The sequence below is a fragment of the Lactuca saligna genome, chromosome 4 (assembly GCF_052625555.1).
Source record: "Lactuca saligna cultivar CGN05327 chromosome 4, ASM5262555v1, whole genome shotgun sequence".
In the NCBI taxonomy this organism is placed as follows: domain Eukaryota; kingdom Viridiplantae; phylum Streptophyta; class Magnoliopsida; order Asterales; family Asteraceae; genus Lactuca; species Lactuca saligna.
Window position 1 is genome coordinate 161,954,136 of NC_136420.1, and position 14,820 is coordinate 161,968,955.

Consider the following 14,820-nt stretch of genomic DNA (forward strand, 5'->3'; position numbering starts at 1 on the left):
TGGCATTAGGGTGTTCCAATCCAAATATTAGCCCATTTATCAATTTGTTGGCCTTTTATGACAATTAGGGCTTTATTGGGCCTAATAAGCCCACTAAAATCTTATTAAGCCCATATAGGTTTTATTGGGTCCATTAGAGTCCATCAAGCTTCATTAGGCCCATTAGAGCTCCTTTGAGCCCATTAGGGTTTCTAGCACCCCAAACGAATCTATCACAAGAGGCAAAGCGCACCGCCATTCGACACGGCGACCGGTGGCGGCAGCCACCACCTCACGGTGGTGGTTTTTAGTTCCTTTCTCATTATTCCATTTCCAATTACATTTTACAAGGCTAAATCTCAAGTAAACACACACACTTACTAACACACACACAAAACACGGTGGTACATGGTGGCAGCCACCACCCTACGGTGGTGGTGATGCCTTGTACTTAGAATTCAAGCCAAGATAAACCACACACAACACACAGGCGACTGGGAGCACACACCCTTAATTTTTCTTCTAGCAAAACGAACCCAGCCACCCACCTAAGGTGAGTGGCGACGACAGTAGCGTAACAGCGGTTCTATTGTGGCAGAGAAGGAGCAACGCTCGTCGTCGAAGGGCAGCAGCATCAGCAACGTTCATCATGGCGGCGGTGCAAGGTGGCCATGAGAAAGGTAGGCGGCTCATCGTCTTCAACAGCCCCCAACAGCAGGGTGGCGGCTAGGGTTGCGATCTCGACAACCGAATCACATCGGAGCAGCGTCCTTGTCTTCGTCGGCCGCTAGAACGCAACGGCGGTTTAATCCGACTCCGATGGTGGCTATGAGGCTGATGACTAGCACTGGTGACAACGGGGTCAGCTGATGGCGATAGCGAGATAGAGTCTCGATCGGTCGGCAGGGCAGGAGGTCGGGTAATTGCTTGGTGGCCGCTAGCTTGTCGGAGAACGGACCAGGTGGGGGGGGGGGGGGGGGGGAAGGGATGGTTGTCGCAGGTTGAAGATGAAAAGGATGAATGGAGGCGGCTAAAAGATGAAGGGTTTAGGGTTTGCTGCGACATATATACCCGCTTCATCTAAATGTTTCCCATGTTGACAATAACAGTCCCTCCCTTCATATTTTCTTTCAAAGCATAGCTAATATTTACCATGCAAACCCTTAATACATAAATTTCTTTCATAATAAGTCTGGATTTTACACTTTTAACCCCGAATCTCTTAAAGTGTGACAATTAGCTCTATGAGACCATCATTTGATATATAATTATTTATTTTAGGGCTACTATTCGTTCATTATTTTATTTATTTATTTAATAAATAAACGGGTGTTACATCCTCGGTCATGGAGGACAAAAGACCTCCAATTACAGCCTGGTCCTAAATAACCCATGTCTGATAATCAGGGTTAGGTGATTCCTTCGCGGGTTCTACCTCTTTTCCGGCGCTACTGGATCCGATGGCCACTGTTCATGGGGGTGCTGGTGTAGTGCCATCAAGGTGACCAAACAATTTCACTCCTCACAGGATAGGAGTCACCTGGGCTTTCCACAGCAAGAAGTTGGTACGAGTCAACTTACAGGATAAGGTAGTAGCGATGGTTGATGACTTCACGGGTGCAGACATAATGAGAATTGGAGAGATTGAAAGGACTACAGAAATTTAAGAGATGCTCCTTTGGAAAGGAACCAAAAGAGTCAGAGATTGAGGTAGGGTTTTTCTGCGTAGAAAGATCAGACGGATCAGGCTTTGATACCAAGTGAGAAAAATAAATTAGGCGTGAAATACCCTGGGTTTTTTCCTTTCATTATATAATACAACAATTACAACTGAAGATCCTAATATCATGGATCTGATAAGACAATTATAATTATCTTATATTTGAACCTAACTACCGTGTATTATCTTTACAGATAATTGATTCTAGTTGTCGATCAATTTACAAAAAAAGAATTAAAAAAAAAAAAAAGAAAGAAAAAAAAAATTGATTTTGTGTTATGTCTCTTCTCCATTATTACCTAAAGACGGTCAGAATGTGCTTCTAATGTGATTCTTTGGTTTGGTCTATTAATCAATGGAAGAGCTTGCACAGTTGCACCATGAATTAATAATAATGATAATACTATCAATAATAAAAACAAAAAATTAAAACAAGGATTGAGTAGTCATTTTCACATACTTAACAGATGAGTTGTTAACAAATATGGAGTAAGAAGCATAATCGTTATAAAACATCAAAAAGAAAAACCAAAACTGAAATCCAATTCCTTAAACACCAACTAAAAAAAAAAAAAAATTCTAAGTTACTCTATTACAGTATTTTATATGATTTTAAAGTTTGACTATTTAGTTCTAGAATTCAAAATTGAAAATTGATATAGGTGTAAATAGCTAATTAAGGTGCAGCATGTTCAATGCCTCTTCCACTTTAACCCACAGTCAAAGATGCATGGAAGCGTTTTACCATTAAAAAAATAGGAAGGCGATTGCCGTTTGGTATAACGTCTCAATTATAAATGATTCACCAAGAACTGAAGATCATAGAGAAAAGATATCAAGCAAAGATCACGCTGTTGAGGATTTTAAAGTTTAGAGTGAGGTTGACAAGAGAAGCACGGAGATACCAAAGGTTGCTGGTCAAACAGAGTCAACCGAAAAATCTGTAAATCTTGTGATAGCATTAAGTGAAGAGGAACATGAGGCTACGATTAGATTATTCAAAAGAAAATCAATCATTATTCAGAATCTGCTAATGGGATTGATTTGTTTTGTTGATATTAGTCTTACATTTTTCCTCATTTGTTTGTCACTGATCATAAATTGTGACATTTTTTCTCAGCCGTTGGATCAACATGCAAAGAAATTCCGAACCAGAGGTTGATATGGAAGCTAAGGAAGAAAGGATTCCAGATTTATATCCATGTTATCGTGACTCTGAAAAACTAGAGTTTGGATGCAAACATTACAAGCGGAACTGCAAACTTGTTGCTTCCTGTTGCAACAAATCATACACTTGCAGGCACTGCCATGATGAGGCCACTGATCACGTAATGGATAGGTATGCATAAGGCCTTTTTTTTTTATATTAAGTGCTGTATAGATAAATGATTTGTTGACGGAATGAATTCATATCTCTGAATGTAAGTAAATGATCATTTTACTCTTTGTGTATCTATTAAGGCATCTATAATCCATTAAACTGTATAGATTTCAATGGATTGTCATATCATCCATTAAACACCTACACAACAACACCTACAACCCATTATACTCTTATTCAATCTTAATCACGACTTTATTCCTCTTATGGAAAAATGACTTACGAGCCCAACAAAGTTTTCAAACCATTCAAAAAATCTCAATCATGTTTTATTTGTTCAAGAAAACCCAACGAACTTAACATTTTGTCTAAAAAACTCAACTAAGTTACAGTTTTGTTTAATTCTATGGAAGTCAAAGAACAGAAACAGACGACATGACTTATTACCATACCAGGAAAATGACTTGTAAGACCAACGAAATTTCTAAACCGTTCAAAAAACTCAATCATGTGTTCTCTGTTCAAAAAAACTCAATGAACTATTTGAACAAACAAAATAGGATTGATGTTTTTTAAATGGTTTGGGAATTCCGGTGGCTTTTTTGGGCAAAAGGTTAAGTTTTTTGGATTTTCTTGAACAAAGAAAACATGATTGGGGTTTTTTGAACGGTTTGGAAACTTCTTTGGGTTAGTAAGTCATTTTTCCTTCCTTCTATTGAACCATTCAATGATCATTCAACTTACTCGATGTCATCACCCATATTCCGTTCAACTCTTATTCAATCTTAATAATCACCCCATTCAACTCTTATACTAGTTACATTGTGCATGGTCTTAAGTAAAAGAACTACCCTTTTATATCTGTCACCAATAAGAGCAACCACATCGGTGGTGGTGCTTGCAATTCTGTTATAAATGCCACGTGTACATTGTTTGCAAGACACATCATTAGATATTATTATTTTATTAAAAAGGTAATATATTAATTGGTTTTAATATTTAAAAATGATTATTTGATTAAAATGTTAATATATCACTTTGCAAGCCTTTTACAATTTGAAAGATGAAGTCCAAATGGCATTCAATTTTTGGTGAGTAGCATTGCATGAAATTTACTTAAGACCCAATGTAGAAGATCTTAAGTCCTTTAAGTAAGTAAATGACCATTTTACCATTGGACTAGATGAACTGTCAAAATGTAAGTTTCATACATAGTTTTGTATTGCTTTTGATCAACATGCAGAAAAGCCACAACCATGATGATTTGCATGAAATGCTTGATAATCCAACCCATTGGTCCAACATGCTCAACCGTTTCATGTAACAGTTTATCTATGGCTAGATACTACTGCTCAATCTGCAAACTTTTTGATGATGAGAGGTCATTTTATCATAAATTTAGTTCCTTTAATCTGTATTTTATTTATGCATTTAAGCATATCCAGAAAGAAATGACAGATTTCTGTTAAAAACAGGCAAATCTACCACTGTCCTCACTGTGACCTCTGCAGAATCGGGGAAGGCCTAGGGATTGACTTTTTCCATTGCATGAATTGCAATGCATGCATGTCAAAGTCTCTTTCGAAGCATATTTGTAGGGAGAAGTGTCTTGAAGTCGATTGTCCAATATGCCATGAATACATCTTCACATCAAGCACTCCTCTTAGAGCCCTATCCTGTGGTCATATAATGCATTCTTCTTGTTTTGATGTATTCATCTCTTCTATTACCTTTCCTTTTTATAACTAACTTCAAGAAATAGCTTAAAACACTTCTTAAATGACTCTTTAATGTTGTTGGTGTCAGGCATACACGTCTTCTAACTATACGTGTCCGATATGCTGCAAGTCGTTGGGGGATATGCAGGTGAATAACTTTGCATATCACGTTGCTTTTTTCTATTTCATTTTCATTAATGATTTAATTCAAGTTTATTTTTATCATCCTCCCAGGTATACTTTGGGATGATAGATGCAATGTTGGCAGAAGAGACAATTCCGGAAGAATATGTTGGCCAGACTCAGGTTGATTAATACTAAATACAAACACAAACATTTGATGCATGTTGTCAAGATTTTAATTTGAAAAATGATTTTTCAGGACATTTTATGCAATGATTGTGAGAAGAGAGGAACTGTATCGTTCCATTGGTTGTATCATAAATGCCCCAGTTGTGGTTCCTACAACACCCGCCTTGTCTGAGTTGGATATAATGTGAGTGCGCTTTAGTTTAAGTTCTTTGGTGTTGCATAGAAACATTATCTTTAAAGTATGTCATAAAGTTAAGTATCTTATGTAGACACTGAAAAAAGCTTTTATTTATACCAAGATTTAGAAATTGATCGAAGATTGGACCAATGCTATTAGAAGAATTCATATGTACACAACATTTTAAATGATCAAATTGAGTTGCCTACAGAAAGATATACAAAAGATTTTAAGCAATAATGAATCCAACTAAAATTAATTTGTATACTTGCAGACATTTATGCGACTAAGAGACTGCATGGATATGTCTGAGTTGCCGCTGAAAGTCGGATCAAGATTAGAATTATGCCACAATGCTTATTTACTTGAAAGTGTGTATTGTATTGTCAGACTTAAATAAAACTAGTATCAAACTAAAGCACTAAGTTGATTCTTCATTCACCTGGACCATTTTGTGTATAAATTTGTATTGAATGGTATATATATATATATATATATATATATATATATATATATATATATATATATATATATATATATATATATATATATATATATATATTTTTATATAAAAGTTCATGTGAGACCAGTTAAAAGTAATTCAGACATTTTGTTGGTTTATGCATGTTTATTTAATGCATTTTTTAGTTGTTTAGAGTCTTTGAATAAATCAAAGCCATGGGGGCTTGATAGTCCTAGTTTTTAGCTAGTGGTAGAAATAGTTGCTATTTTTATGCTAAATTTTGTTTTAAATAGCTTGGCAATGTACGATTGGTACCCTCTTTTCCTTCCCTGTTTATGAATAAGAAAAGTGCAGCTTTCTGCCCCTGTGTGTATTGCTTTCCTGTCCCACTTTTTCCTTATCTTTTACCCGCTGTGATACTTAATATTTTGTCCCATGTTGCCTTATTTTCTGTGTAAAGTCACTAACACTCCTGTACAAGGCCAACATTTGGTATCAAGCATAACCTAGTGTATGCCAAAGTACCAACCACGTAAAGAGATGACAGAAAACAATAGAAATAGTGAAAAAAGGTCTGGTCACTCTCCATTATCCGATGCTATCAAGAAGTAACTACTCTGCATGGGCCATCAAAATGAGGGTCTTCATGCAAGCCCAAGGAGTGTGGGATGCAGTGGAACCCAAAACATCAAACACTGTAGTAGAAGTGAAGAAAGATAAGATAGCCTTGGCAGCCATCTACCAAGGCATACCTAAAGATCGATTGCTTTCATTGGTTGAGAAGAAAACAGCCAAAGAAGCATGGGAGGCCTTGAAGACCATGTTCTTGGGAGCAGATAAAGTGAAGACAGCAAGAATTCAGACTTTGAAAGCTGATTTTGAAGCCTTGACCATGAAGGAATCAGAGGTTGTAGATAAGTTTGCAGTGAAGATAAGCAACCTAGTGAGTACCATGCGAGCCTTGAGGATGCAGTAGAAGAATCTTATGTAGTGAAGAAACTACTAAGAGTTGTACCATCTAAGTTCCTTCAGATTGCTTCCACTCTAGAGCAATTTGGTAATTTGGATGAGATGACGGTTGAAGAAGTCATAGGAAGGATAAAAGTTCATGAAGAAAGGATGAAGGGACATGGTGATAATGAAGAAAGAAAACTTCTTTTGACCCACCAAGAATGGTCAGAAAGAAATAAGAAGAAAGAAGAAGACTCCAAGTCCACTCACAAAGGAAATCGTGGTCGTGGAAGAGGCAACTCACACCATCAAAAGGAAGACAAACGTGGCTAGTCAAGTAATCAAGACAAGAGTGGTGTGCAGTGTTACAACTGTCAAGAATTTGGACATTATGTTGCTGAGTGTAAGAATCCAAGAAAAGAAAGAAATCAAGTGAATAACGTGATTCAAGAACAGTTTGACAACGAACCAACACTATTGTTGGCATCTCTTGATGCAACTATAGAAACTGGTGAAGTGTTCTTGAATGAATAAAACTTAAACCCACCATTGAAGACAAAAGGAGACACAGTGAAACAATCAAATATGTGGTATCTAGATAGAGGGGCCAGCAACCACATGACTGGGGACAAGTGCAAGTTCAGAGAGTTGGATAAAAGGATTCAAGGTTACGTGAAGTTTGGGAATGAATCTAGATTCAGAATTGAAGGCAAGGGCATGATTGTCTTTCAATGCAAGAATGGAGAGAATCATAGACTTGAAGAAGTTTATTATATCCCAAACTTATGTAGCAACATAATAAGTCTGGGACAACTAGTAGAAGGTGGAGATGAGATTAGAATATAAGTCCCATTTTTATGGGTACATGATGCTACAAGAAGGATGTTGATGAAGGTCCAGAGGTCTTTAAATCATTTGTACAAAATTTAGCTGGAAGAAGTAAGGTCAACATGATTGATTGCTGAAATTCATGAACCAACTGCAAGGATGGGCCATGTAAATTTTTCTTCACTGAAATTCATATCAGACAAGAACTTGGTTGAAGGAATGCCAAAGATAGCCATCCCAACACATCCTTGTGAAGGTTGTTTGGCAGGAAAGCAATCAAAAAACTTATACCCTTTGCACACAAGCTACAAAGAAAAAAAGAGGATTGAGCTCATATATGGTGACCTATGTGGACCAGTTTCACCTCCCACACCTACTGGTAACAGGTACTTTATGTTACTTGTTGATGATTACGGTAGAGTAATGTGGGTGTATCTCCTGAAAACAAAAGATGAAGCTTTCCAAGCCTTTAAGAACTTTAGGGCAAAATTAGAAATTGAAACAGGTGAGAAGGTGAAATTTCTGAGAACGGATCGTGGTGGTGGATTTATCTCAAACCAATTCACCTCATATTGCAGCGAAACGGGTTTGAGACGCCATTATACCTCTCCGTACTCCCCACAACAGAATGGAGTTGTGGAGAGATGAAACATGATGATTGTGGAGATGGTAAGAAGTTGCTTGAAGTTGATGAATGTGCCTGATGTATTATGGGGTGAATGTCACACCCCCGAACCAGAACGGTGGAAAAGCTCGGGGGCGGGTGACTTCATCTTGTAATATCATCACAGTGTGTTGGTTTACAAATTACATTCTAAATATTAAATGTATGATGATAACAAAATATAACAAAAATCTACATGTTCTTAATGACCAACTTGCTTAACGATTCCTTGGAAATACAAGGTATTTTGAAAACAACAACATATATAATGTTGGTGAGTTCATAAGCATGTTTGTATGAAAGGTTTTGTATCATTTTTAAAACCCAAAAATCCGATATTTTCCGTAAAAATGGTCTGAGTGTTTTGTTTCAAATCTTATATTATAGCATGTGTGTTCATATTTTTGAAAATGTATAAAGAGAGAATTTCATAAATTCCTTTATTTCCTGTTGTAAGTAAAATGTAATGTACGGTATTTGTTTTCCAGAAAATCCGATGTTTTCTGCTTGTAAAAGTGTAGTGGTCTTAAAACCCTAAGATCGAAAAATGGTGTTTGTGTGGTTTCGTAACACCATTAAAGTATAGGTATTTCGTAAATTTTACAGTGTTTATTAATCTCTTTGCAAGTCGCTACAACCATGCTTGATATGACTGATTTGCCTGTCATGACGTTTTTCAGGCGTCGACTCGTTTAAGGTAACACATTTGTCACCCTAGAATTGCCTAGTCTAGCTGTAACGAACATCTCAGGTGCGGGGTTGTCAACCCTATATAGATCTATACATAAATTATCGCTCTCCCTACAAGATACTCTGGTTATAACTACAGGACTTAAGGTTGTACACTAGGTAGGTATGAATGAAAGAACGTCTCACAAGAACCTTAACTAAATTTACACGAACAGTGTATCACATTGTTTACCGTTTTAAAATAATGTTTCGAGTATGTATTTGATTACAAAACATTTGTGATAAAAATACCGTTTGTTTTTATCACAGTGTCAAGTGTTTGTTATTGGTTCGATTAACATAAAATGTGTCGTGAGACCCAATAAGAATATCAATGGGCCTATACGGCCCAAATAACATGTAATGAGAACACAAGGCCCAATAAGCATGCAAATAGGTATTTAAGGCCCAATAAACATGAAATGATTATACGAGGCTCATCAAACATGTAAATGGGTCAATAAGGCCCAATAAACATGTAATAGGTATACAAGGCCCAATTAAAGTGAAAATAACATATTTAGCTTGTCTGTTATTATAATGTTTGTTTTGGCTCAATTACTACCAAAGTGACATGAAAGGCCCAATTTTCTTAGAAATGACCTTTTTGGCCCAAATAATCAAGATTTTAACTAAAAGCCCACTTTTGTCAAATTTTAATCATTTGGCCCATTAAAACCAACAACAAATGTCCTATTTCGTTTCAAATGACATTTTTAGCCCATTAAAAACCGAAAGTTTGTAAGTTCATAAGCATGTTTGTATGAAAGGTTTTGTATCATTTTTAAAACCCAAAAATCCGATATTTTCCGTAAAAATGGTCTGAGTGTTTTGTTTCAAATCTTATATTATAGCATGTGTGTTCATATTTTTGAAAATGTATAAAGAGAGAATTTCATAAATTCCTTTATTTCCTGTTGTAAGTAAAATGTAATGTACAGTATTTGTTTTCTAGAAAATCCGATATTTTCTGCTTGTAAAAGTGTTGTGGTCTTAAAACCCTAAGATCGAAAAATGGTGTTTGTATGGTTTCGTAACACCATTAAAGTATAGGTATTTCGTAAATTTTACAGTGTTTATTAATCTCCTTGCAAGTCGCTACAACCATGCTTGATATGACTGATTTGCCTATCATGACGTTTTTCAAGTGTCGACTTGTTTAAGGTAACACATTTGTCACCCTAGAATTGTCTAGTCTTGCTGTAACAAACATCTCAGGTGCGGGGCTGTCAACCTTATATAGATCTATACACAAATTATCGCTCTCCCTACAAGATACTTTGGTTATAACTACAGGACTTAAGGTTGTACACTAGGTAGGTATGAATGAAAGAACGTCTCACAAGAACCTTAACTAAATTTACGCGAACAGTGTATCACATTGTTTACCGTTTTAAAATAATGTTTTGAGTATGTATTTGATTACAAAACATTTGTGATAAAAACACCATTTGTTTTTATCACAGTGTCAAGTATTGTTTGTTATTGGCTCTATTAACATAAAATTTGTCGTGAGGCCCAATAAGAATACCAATGGGCCTATACGGCCCAAATAACATGTAATGAGAACACAAGGTCCAATAAGCATGCAAATAGGTATTTAAGGCCCAATAAACATGAAATGATTATACGAGGCCCATCAAACATGTAAATGGGTCAATAAGGCCCAATAAACATGAAATGATTATACGAGGCCCATCAAATGTGTAAATAGGTCAATAAGGCCCAATAAACATGTAATAGGTATACAAGGCCCAATTAAAGTGAAAATGACGTACTTAGCTTGTTTGTTATTATAATGTTTGTTTTGGCTCAATTACTACCAAAGTGACATGAAAGGCCCAATTTTCTTAGAAATGACCTTTTTGGCCCAAATAATCAAGATTTTAACTAAAAGCGCACTTTTGTCAAATTTTAATCATTTGGCCCATTAAAACCAAAATCTACAACAAATGTCCATTTCGTTTCAAATGACATTTTTAGCCCATTAAAAACCGAAAGTTTGTAAATAATGCCCATTTTGATAAAAATGACATTTTAAGTCCATTAAGGCAAAGTTTTACATTTCAAGCCCATGAAACCGTGAATTTCCACATAAGGCCCCTTTTTATGAAAAATGACCATTTTAGCCCATTAAAACCGTGAAGGCCCTTCGTCAAAAATAACACTTTTGGCCCATATAAAACCGTGAATGTCATAATAAGTCCTTTTTAAAAAAAATAACTCTTTTGGTCCTCTTAAATCCGTGAGTTGTCACAAAAAGTCTCACTTTTTGTTTATTTGTCAAAAATGTCCCCTCATTTGGTTTTCTTTGGTTTTAAGGTATCCTTTAACATGTTTTATCTTTTCATCAACATAATGAGTTACATAAAGTAACTTACTTTCCTAAGATCTTCAAGACTTGGAAATATATCAAGTTTATGAGGGTTTAACATAGATTCATAAAATATTTGCACAACACATCATGAAAATACACACAAACATGCATAAATACTTAGATCTAACACAAAACCAACTTGTGTTCTCCCCCAAAACATAGTAAAACCGCAAGCAAGGGGGTATGAAGCTCACCTTGGTGATAGATTCGATTTTGATGAAGAAATAAATGAGATGAAGGTGTTTTCAGCCTTGGAAGTTTCTTTAAGATGAGTTTTCGAATTCTAGGAGGTTCTAAGAGCATGATCACGAAAACAAGGTGTTTATGAGGAATGATCTAGCATAAAAGGGAATAATTCAACTTGAGTTGAGTTTATTACTTACCAAGTGGATGGAAGGATTCAAGGGGATTCTTTGAACACACACTCTAACTCGTGATTTTTAGGAGACAAAAGTTTGAGAGTTCTTGAGAGTTTAGAGAGAATTTAGAAGTGGAATGAAGCTTGAAGTGATTTTTGGTGAATGAAGGAATGGCCTTTTGGCCAGGAATAAAGAGGAAAGAGAGAAGAGAGAGATTAGTGTGGTATTTACATGATGGTTAATCTTCTAATTGTCTAGATGTTTGTTGGGCAAAATGCATGGATTACTGCCACATAAAACTTAGGCGTCATCAAGTTTAATCCAATCAATTTTTTTTTTTAATATAAAACAGAGAATAGAGATAGGATGAAAGAAAAGAGTATTGGGTTTGGGCTTAAGATGAAACCGAAAACACATTGGCCCCATAGAGGTTTTTCGGCCCATTGGGCTCACATGTGTGTTCACGACCCAAAATGATAAAAGGAATGGGTTTTCGGCCCGTATAATTTAAAGAAGATGGCTTTCGACCCAATAAGGCCCATGATAAGTCTTATGGCCCAAAATGCTATTGCTTATTGAATGTGGGTTCAACTAGGTCCCAAATGAGGTTTCTTAGCCCAACATAATCAAGTTGAGGGTTTATTGGTCCATTAGGCCCAATAAGAGGATCTTGGTCCAAAAAGAGTTCGAACCGGGAAGTTAGTGTTACAAGCCCAAAGTTAAGTGAGTGTAGTGCATTAAATTAGGTTTAAAGCTTGCACAAGTGAGTTTTTTATTTAAATAGTCATATTTGAATGAATAATATGTATAACCTCATACCTATGGTTACAAGATAAAGGTTAATTACACATGGACAATATTTCCTAGCCTTAAAATACTAGTTGTGATAGTGAAGCCGTGAACCATGTGTTGGATTAGGTGTGTAAGCCCATAAATATAATTAGTATGTACCTGGCCCGATTGTAGCATGGTCCTTTTTGGTTACCTTCACCAATGCAATTTGATAGGATGAACTTTTTGAGAAGAGGTTATTTGTGGTTTAGTAATATATTAGAAGTATAATATATTAATGGAGAAATCACATTATTTAATTAGTATTTATCGAGAATTAATTTGGAATTAATTTAGTGATCAAAAGAGACTAATTAAATATATGGAGACTGATTATTTAATCAGTAATACCTATAGTTGGGCTAATGATCCATGGTTGGTTAGGATGGGTTAAACACATGTGATTGTCCATAAAGGTTTAACCCATGTAACCCATGAGATATGAAGAGTCATGTGAATTAGGGTTTGGATGGATGCAAACATAGACTTTCCCACACTATAAAAGGATCCCCATAGTCACTAAAATTGGTCCCCAAGCATTTCCAAGAAGAGACATAACCGATTTTGAGCTTCCTAGCCACTTCTCATAAGCCTCCTTTTGCACTTGGTGTTTGTGACACATTAGAGGCATCATGTAACATACAAAATTTCAAACCAATTTAAACTTTTATAACATGTCAAGTTCATCAAAACATTACAACTTTGTTTTCAAAATATTGATTATTAGATTTTTTTCCTAGAAACATAAACATAATAGGAGGAAATGTACGATCACACCTTGGCCTTGCCTCGATCCACTGATGTACCTGAAATAATAAACTGAAACTGTAAGCCCAAAAGCTTAGTGAGTTGCCCCCAAAATACCGATACACATACAGTCCACATAGCAATATCAACATTAACATATCATATCAATCAAAACAGAACAACATGCATTGGGTCTACAGCTTTTCAAGCTGGACTACCCCCTGGGCCCTCAGTACGAGTCTGGAATGCCTACCGGGCCCTCAGCTCGTATATGGAATGCCATCGAGCCCTCAGTACGAGTCTGGAATGCCTACCGGGCCCTCAGCTTGTATCTGGAATGCTAGCGAGTCCTCAGTATGAGTCTGAAATGCCTAACGGGCCCTCAGCTTGTATTTGGAATACTCTAGGGTTTGTTGGCTACCGCACGGAGCAGTACAACCTCAACCCATCCCATATAACATGTCGACAAGTATCATGACTAATGCACATACAGATAATCATACAGTATCATAGGAAGTCCTACCGATCTACCCGACTAGCATATCAACTGGCATTCATCACTAACTCAACTCAACATATCAATAACTACTAGGATATCAAATCCAATGGGACGGTCTTGGTGCCTTAGACCCCTTAGTATAGTGAGGATAACTCACCTCATAGATGTCAGCTCGGTAAATAAACCACAGCTCTCCGATCACTCGTCAAAGACTCCACCACGTATTTGTTGGGTTAGTGTCTAAGTCCATAACTATTTTGGTATGTACTTGACCCGATGGTGCATGGTCCTTTTGGTTTGCCTTCACCAAAGCAACTTGATAGGATGAATAATGGAGAGAAAGGATTAAATATGATTTATTGATATATTATGAGAATAATATATTAAAGGAGAAATCATATTGTTTAATTAATATTAGTCAAGAATTAATAAGAATTAAGTTTGTGGCTAAAAGAGATTAATTAAACTTAAGGGACTGGAATTATAATTATAAGATAATTGCAATTGGGCTATGGATTACCTTATAATATAAGGTTAGACGAATTCTATGGGGAAACCTATTAGAAATCGTACAAGGCTTATTAAGGAAGGAGTCCATGGGTTGCTTAGGGCTTAAGCATCCAAATTAGGGTTTCCTTATTAGATAACCCTAATAGCCTCACTATTTAAAGAACCCTTATGCCCCAAAAACGTGGTGAACTAATTGGTTAGGGTTTCCACACGTTTTGGGCAGCCTCCTTCTCTTCTCCTCTTCATCCTCTTGCTCTTGGTGTTTGTGAACCATTAGAGGAGTGACATTTGTGACTCTAAGCTTTCTAAAGTCATTACAAGGAGGAATTGTGATTGTTATTGCTACATAACAATCAAGGTAATATCTTAAACCCATTCTTATGCTAATATTGATTATCATATACTAGATTTAGGGTTTATAGTCTTGGATGAATTGCATGTACAATAGAGAAACCTAGATCCAAGCATTAGGGTTTGTATGAGCACATAAGATGTTCTTATGGCCAAAACCCATCAGTGGTATCAGAGTCTTGATTGGTTTCTATTGTATTGATGCATATTTGATCGAAATCAGCACTGAAAATCGAAATTTTTTGCTTCTAAGTGTTTGAATCGCCGAGTCACTTGGTGCACT

General features: G+C 36.2%; 1 protein-coding gene across 3 annotated transcripts; it reads left to right on the top strand.

The window, feature by feature from the left end:
* The first annotated feature begins 2,481 nt into the window (after window positions 1–2,481).
* On the top strand, window positions 2,482–5,665 carry LOC145043024 (zinc finger protein BRUTUS-like At1g18910). Of its 3 annotated transcripts, none has more exons than XM_078991559.1 (8): window positions 2,482–2,642; window positions 2,820–3,038; window positions 4,264–4,401; window positions 4,496–4,730; window positions 4,827–4,886; window positions 4,973–5,044; window positions 5,121–5,234; window positions 5,503–5,665. In XM_078991559.1, exons 1-7 carry the CDS (start codon window positions 2,497–2,499, stop codon window positions 5,220–5,222), a joined length of 972 nt encoding a protein of 323 aa, XP_078847685.1. In that variant the 5' UTR covers window positions 2,482–2,496; the 3' UTR covers window positions 5,223–5,234; window positions 5,503–5,665. The 3 variants fall into 3 exon arrangements, with proteins under 3 accessions (XP_078847685.1, XP_078847686.1, XP_078847687.1); XM_078991560.1 differs by having other exon boundaries at window positions 2,482–2,609; XM_078991561.1 differs by lacking the exon at window positions 4,264–4,401.
* Window positions 5,666–14,820: the final 9,155 nt, after the last annotated feature.

Excerpts from the sequence above, each read along its gene's own strand:
- LOC145043024 (XM_078991559.1), top strand. The coding sequence starts at position 2,497 with ATGATTCACCAAGAACTGAAGATCATAGAGAAAAGATATCAAGCAAAG. Across the intron at positions 4,402-4,495 it reads AAACTTTTTGATGATGAGAG|GCAAATCTACCACTGTCCTC; the intron begins GTCATTTTATCA and ends TGTTAAAAACAG. Across the intron at positions 5,045-5,120 it reads AATATGTTGGCCAGACTCAG|GACATTTTATGCAATGATTG; the intron begins GTTGATTAATAC and ends ATGATTTTTCAG.